General features: G+C 31.0%; 1 protein-coding gene across 2 annotated transcripts; it reads left to right on the top strand.

Moving 5' to 3' along the window:
- The first annotated feature begins 1,092 nt into the window (after positions 1 to 1,092).
- Positions 1,093 to 2,852, top strand: MYB121 (transcription factor MYBZ1). 2 transcript variants are annotated; one of them, XM_041009477.1, is made up of 3 exons: positions 1,093 to 1,254; positions 1,373 to 1,502; positions 2,224 to 2,852. In XM_041009477.1, exons 1-3 carry the CDS (start codon positions 1,131 to 1,133, stop codon positions 2,513 to 2,515), a joined length of 546 nt encoding a protein of 181 aa, XP_040865411.1. In that variant the 5' UTR covers positions 1,093 to 1,130; the 3' UTR covers positions 2,516 to 2,852. The 2 variants fall into 2 exon arrangements, with proteins under 2 accessions (XP_040865411.1, NP_001237452.2); NM_001250523.2 differs by having other exon boundaries at positions 1,131 to 1,254; positions 2,242 to 2,741.
- The last annotated feature ends 3,806 nt before the right edge of the window (positions 2,853 to 6,658 follow it).

Below are 6,658 nucleotides of genomic sequence, written 5' to 3'. Positions count from 1 at the left end.
CCATTATGGTGGTGGATGTAATAATGATCATGATAATAAACTAATTGAGATATCTTATGAAGTGATAATTGAAATATTTATATATTTGTTTATTGTTTTTATTAATCTTTAAAAAATTTAATAATACATTAAATTTTAATTTAAAATTTTAAATATTTTAATCTCAACTTATATTATTTTTAATTTTGAACTAATGGTTATTATGAGTTATTGTCATGTTCTCTCGTAAAAGAGAGTATTTTTACATGAGTCGGAATCTCTATATACATGCGTATTCACCTCTTCTTAAAATTACTTAAAACAATAGTAATACATCTAAGTTTTAAACAAACGCTTAAATTTTTTTATTAACTTAATCTAATGACAGACATTATCCCATAATACAACATATGCTTCTTTATAATGTTAACAGGATCATACCTATAGTTTGGTTAGACGGAAGGAAAGCAAGGAAGGAGTGGAAAATTTAAAATTTGAATTAGAATAATTAAGTTAAAAGAATAGAAAATTTTTAAAAAAATCTAAAAAAACAACTTTTTCTTCTCTTTTTTTTTTTCACTTCTGTATTGAAAAAAATGTTTGATAGAATTTTTGTCATCCAACACTTAGAGAAAGAAAAAAATAAAATAAAATTATAGGTATAATAGAATTTTTGATGCAATAAAAAGGAATAGATAGAAAAAAGTAATAATAAAATATTTAAAATAAAAAGTAACTTAATTTATGTATTATTACGAAAAGAATAATTTATTATCCATGTATTTTTCTTCTATTCTATTTTCTTTTCTCCCACTTTTTCTCCATTAATCAAACATATCAATAGCAAACAATTCTACATTGCGGAAAAGCTGTCACAGGTACAATTGAGCTTTCGTGATATTATTAATATTTGGTGAATTATTAACAACAGTCAGAATCAGAAGGTGATGACACTAACAAACTTACAAATACCTACTGAATACGAAGTTGAGTTTAACCACGAGGTAATTTATTCATATAAAATATATGTTGTGAAGTGATGATAATGACCGACAGAGAAACTTTTGTCCTTAGCTTTTTTGAAGCCTTTCTTTTCATATGGTTATAAATGCAGCAAACAGATAAAATATGATGCATTTTCAGGTTCCCACATGGAAACGAAGGACGACAGTGCTGAAAAAGAAGAAGCTTGGTCTTCTCATGAAGACGAAATTCTTTTGAACTATGTTCAAGTCCGTGGAGAAGGAAATTGGAGAAACCTTCCTAAAAGAGCTGGTACATATATAACGTATAAACAGAAAGTGCAGAAGTCTAATTATAATTACCATTTTCCTTTGCATTTTTGTTTTATTTTATTGTTTTCCTTAATTTTTCTTTTATTTGCTTTAAATAGGCTTGAAACGATGTGGTGAGAGTTGCAAACAACGATGGTTGAACTATCTTAAGCCAACCATATCTAGAGGAAACATTTCTTTAGATGAACATGAACTCATAATCAGACTGCATAAGCTCTTGGGGAATAGGTACTGCGCTTTACTCGATTCTTCTCAAATTTTTGAGAAGTAGAAGAATTTTTAATCCTAGTAATTCTTAATCTCCTATACATATCCAATTAATCACCTGTCATTGTTTTTCTATACAGGTTCATGAAATTTAAGTTATTGGACGTTAGTTTTAGTTTTTTTTTTCAGATATATTCGTGTCTTTTTTCAAGTTTTCTAATTTTTCTAATATATTTCTCTAAAATAAACTAATTTAAGCCGGGACTTATTCAGACCGACCCTGAAAAGTTTGTAAGAACAAAAATTGAGACCGACCCTCATCATCACCTCCTATATCATGTTTTAATTACGATGTACAATTTAAGAGTATGGAAACCAAAATTTGAGCAACTAAAAATTATTAAGAGGCCAAAATTCCCCAAACACAGTTGCATGAGAACTAAAACCGCAATTAAGCCTGAGCCAAATTTTGTGTTTGGATTATAGTTTTAAAAGTGAAGTTTTGTTGAACTCTTTTTTTTTTTTTTTTTTTTGAAATGCAAAACAAAGCAGTATTATCAATTATAAAGAGAAAACAGATTCAACATAAGATATGTTAAATCTAAGTACAGACAAGGAGTTTGGTTCAACTTGACTTTGTAAGTTTAGTTAAAAATGGGTTTAATGTAACTTGATTTATGTTTAGAGAACAATAGCTTTGATAAAAATGTTTAGTTCTTTCATTATTGATTGGTTGTTTAAGTAACTATACGTGCCGCAGATGGTCTATCATTGCTGGACGATTACCAGGACGCACCGAAGAAGAGATCAAGAACTACTGGAATACCTATTTGAGAAAGGAGGCAGAAGAGAACCAAAACAATAAGAACGAATTTCCAAGCACAAGTATGACAACAACTAGCATGTCTAGTGTTCAATCTCCATGGTACTCCGAAAATTCCGTAGGTACCAATCCCACGGAATCTCCAAATCCTGTGATTAGACCTAAAGTTGTGAGGTTATCTAAGTTTAATTTGTCGTGCCAAGACAGGTAGCCTATGAAATACACAATGACCGTGATAATTGTTTTTGCTAGTTCCTATGGTGAAGTAATAAGGTGGACAAGTTCTTTCAACCATGTTGTGCTTTTTTATCATTTCTACGTGAATGGAAGGGACAGAGTGTTTTGCAATATGTATAAAGTAAAAGAAAAATAATATTATTCTACACCTAGCTAGAGAGATGAAGAGATAAAGGAGTGGATTATATATTGTGACAAAAGAAGGAGGTCAATTGAAAGAAATACTGAAGAGTGGCAAGTAGCTAGGTGTATGCACCGAGTGGGTGTTCATATATTATTATTTGAAGGTAAATTTAATTATTTGAAGGTTTAATTGTTGGGATCAGACTATTGACATCTCAATGTTATTGCATTTTGGTAAAGTTTCACCCTAGTTTTTGTGAGGCATGTGGTTGAGTTTGATCACTGCTGTCTCGTACTATTAATATATATATATACTGGAATGCGCATTCGGGTGTGGGATGGGGTACTAGCATATATATTGCATTCAAGGGGATATTTCCCTTGCAGCTAATTAGACTGGGGAACCATTCTACACGAACCTTGCTTCTTTTGGTATTTAACATGTAATTTCTATGCTAAAGTGAGATTTTCTGTGAGTTAACACTAGGTTAATTTCCTTTCTAAAAAAAAAATACTAGGTTAATTGATAAAATCTTTGACGTATAAAAATTGCCTCTGTATACCTTATATATAAAATCAAAATAATAGTATGTACGTAAAAAGATAAAATAATTAAACATGAATATTTTCATTTTTACAAAATAAAATATCTATAATTGTAAGGACATAATTTGATGGACGATGGAAAAATTTAATAATAAGTTTAATAAATAAACAACTAGCTACACCAAATTAAAATCTTATCATCAATTACATGAATTATACATGCTATTCGATTATTAAAAACCAAATTTTTAAAGAATTTCTAATAAATAAATATTGTTAATTGCTATACTATAAAAATTAAATTAAGAAAATTATATATTTTATTCATAAAACATTGAATGTAATTTTAGAAATAAAATAAAAGGATAATTTAAGGTGAAAAATAGTAAGAAGATAGATAATTCATTTACTTTGTTTAATTTACATGATGTACCAAGCCATGCTACACATCAATTGGTCGACTCACTCAAGACCCTTTTTGTACACAAGGTACTCGTGATTCCCAAGACTAAATGTATCCTTCAATGTTATGACCTGGTCATGTCATTTTATGTAGAGCTGTCAAAATTAATGGTCCATCTCACCTGCTTAGCCTCTTGATTCCTGTGTGTTTAGCTTCTCTTGCACCCTCTCTGTGTTGATGAGTGTCTACTTTCTTTTTTCCTTCACATGGGTAGAACCACTTTGCACCTTGCCACTATTCTACTGTTCACGTAAAAGCCTCAGATGGTGGATTAGGACTCTAGACTACTTCTGGGGTACCACCTTAATAGGTGATCCTCCATGCACCACAAATTCTAACCTAGCAATCATCTCATCCTCATTTACTAGACACAACTTTGAATTCTGATTTTTTTTTCTAGTTTGAATCGTATGATAAATTGATATTGGTGATTCTTCATAATTTTTTTACTATGAGTCTAGATTTGTCACTTATTTTCCTTTAATGTGACATTTGTTGTTTCAATATTGTGCTCCGTTTTTCAAATTTGATGATCCAATTGACGTATGGTGGTGGTAATGAGGTTATGGGAGAGATGGGTGTGGTAAGCGTGAGGCAACAAGGAAAAAAGAAATGAAACATTGTCATCAGAAATTGCTCCTACAACAAGGGATACTGGTGCTATGGAGGGCGAACTATAATATTTTGAAGGAAGAGATCAATCCAAAGGTAATTAATTATGATTCATGGTAGACCACCAATGGTAGTGGTCCACCCTGGCCACCGTCAGAATTTTGAACCTTGTTTGTCTTCTTTTTTTATAGTATCACACCCTACACCTTGTCTATTATGATTTGGGCTTGGCTCATTATCATTAGAGTGTTGTTATGTGAACTCAGCATTATTGCTCGTACACCCAGCATTCTAATAAAATTGTCCTTACTTATTTTTCCGCTTACGGATTAAGTTGATTCGTATGTTGATCCGTAAGATACTTACGGATCAATTTGATCTGTAAGAGACTTTCGGATCAAGTTGATCTGTAAGTCTCTTACGGATCAACGTACGTATCAACTTGATTCGTAAGAGGAAAAATAATAATTTATTAATTATACATTTAAAGATATTTAAAGACATTTATTTTATAATATAATTTATACATTTAAAGACATTTATTTTATTAATTATAATAAAATTAAATTTATTTATTTATTTTATTAATTATAATATATTTATAAATATTGATTTATTATAAATAATTAATTTTTTAATATATTTTTTTAGAATCAATTTATTTAGAAGATGATATTAAAATACTTACTCAATCCCATTATAATTATTGTTTAAGATTATTTTATACATATTAATAAAAATCAATAAATAGATAAAAGATAATAATAATTTTATAAAATTAATATTATCATCATAAATTTACTTTTTATTTTTATAATTAATCATATCATTAATATTATAAAGAATAAAAAAAATAATTAGTATTGTATTAAAAATTAAAATACTAACTACTTTATAATACATTTTTTACATGATCATTAGTATAAGAGGGAAAATAATAATTATAAGAGAATTTAAAAATATTAGTACGTTATATAAAATAAGGATCTTAGATAACGAATGATGTCCATTTTTTGTTTAATTTTTTTTCTATGAAAATATTAATTTATTTTTTTGTATGACCTCTACTCATGATGTCCATTTTTTGTTTAATTTATTTTTTTCTACACCCTTTTCAACTTCTTTATTTCAATTATATTTAAAGTTATATTTAAAATTATTTTTTATTAGTTGGTAAACTAAGTTAATAGACCATTTATAATAATTTACATATACTATAACTAAGTTAACTAGACCATTTTAATAACACGTGTGTATATAGACACAAATGGAATACACAATCAATGGAAATAAATAAAACTAACATTACTAATGAAAATAAATAAAACCAACAATATTCATGAAATGGGTTCATGTATAATATCTGTATATACATGGAATATCAATATAAAATATGTAAATAAACTACGCTTGATCCGTGTGCTGCCTGCATCTAGACCTAACATATACTAGATGGTCCTGTGTCACACTCCTGGCCAACCTCAGACATTCTTCGATCACCTCATGTGTCGATGAGCCTGGCGTGATCACCCCTAGACTCAGATGGCGCTCCAACCTCTCAACAATGTCATCACAAACTTCCTGTTACATATAAAACAAACTGATTACACAAATTATTATGCAAATATTGAGGTAAATGACGTAAATTATTAGTATTACTTACCACTGCATGTCTAGGCTCCTCCACAGATGTCGATGATGCTCCTCCGGCACGTGAGGAATATCCGTCTGTGGGGCCTGAGGGACGACTCGGGGCTGCGGGGCGTGACCATTAGGCAGAGGATCTGATGTGTGGCCTGGTGTCATGAAAGGATGCGAGATGCGGAAGAACTAGTCCATGTAGTCATTGGCACACTAACCTGGCACAACGCACACCTCACCTGCTGGAACGATATGATCCGAGTAGTGTATCAACCTGTCGTTTATATCATCATACAAGACCCATGAATCGACAGGAGGAGCAGGAATGATCTGCGTGTATCCAAACTGCCGCACGAGTCCCGACCCTCTCTGGTCGGTAATAAACAACAACAGACCCCCAGCGCAAGAGACCGGAATAGCATGATCTGACGTGGAAGTCCCAAACTGATTGGTGCTCCTCATACGGGATCCAACAGACATCCAGAATTTGGAGTCGGTCCAGGCGCTCCCTGTACGCCGGCGTACGAATGCTCTTCACGGTCTTCTTCGTCGTAATCCACCTACACGCACGCGGAGAATCCTCGTCGTAGTCCTGATCAGCAGTGGAGTCCGTGAGTGACGGAAAGTACTCGTAAATCTAGAACTACGGATGTAACATCAAAATTATAAACATTAATAATGAAAGTGTAACAAAATTTAAAGTTGAACATTGTTGAGCCTGAACGAATGAAA

Source organism: Glycine max, chromosome 15 (genome assembly GCF_000004515.6).
Source record: "Glycine max cultivar Williams 82 chromosome 15, Glycine_max_v4.0, whole genome shotgun sequence".
NCBI classification, from domain to species: Eukaryota; Viridiplantae; Streptophyta; class Magnoliopsida; order Fabales; family Fabaceae; genus Glycine; species Glycine max.
This window is presented reverse-complemented; position numbering and strand designations above follow the sequence as displayed.

Bases quoted from the DNA above. Each gene is read 5' to 3' on its own strand.
- MYB121 (XM_041009477.1), top strand. From the start codon at position 1,131: ATGGAAACGAAGGACGACAGTGCTGAAAAAGAAGAAGCTTGGTCTTCT. The intron at 1,255-1,372 runs GTACATATATAA...TGCTTTAAATAG, and splicing joins AAACCTTCCTAAAAGAGCTG to GCTTGAAACGATGTGGTGAG. The intron at 1,503-2,223 runs GTACTGCGCTTT...TGGTTGTTTAAG, and splicing joins CATAAGCTCTTGGGGAATAG to TAACTATACGTGCCGCAGAT.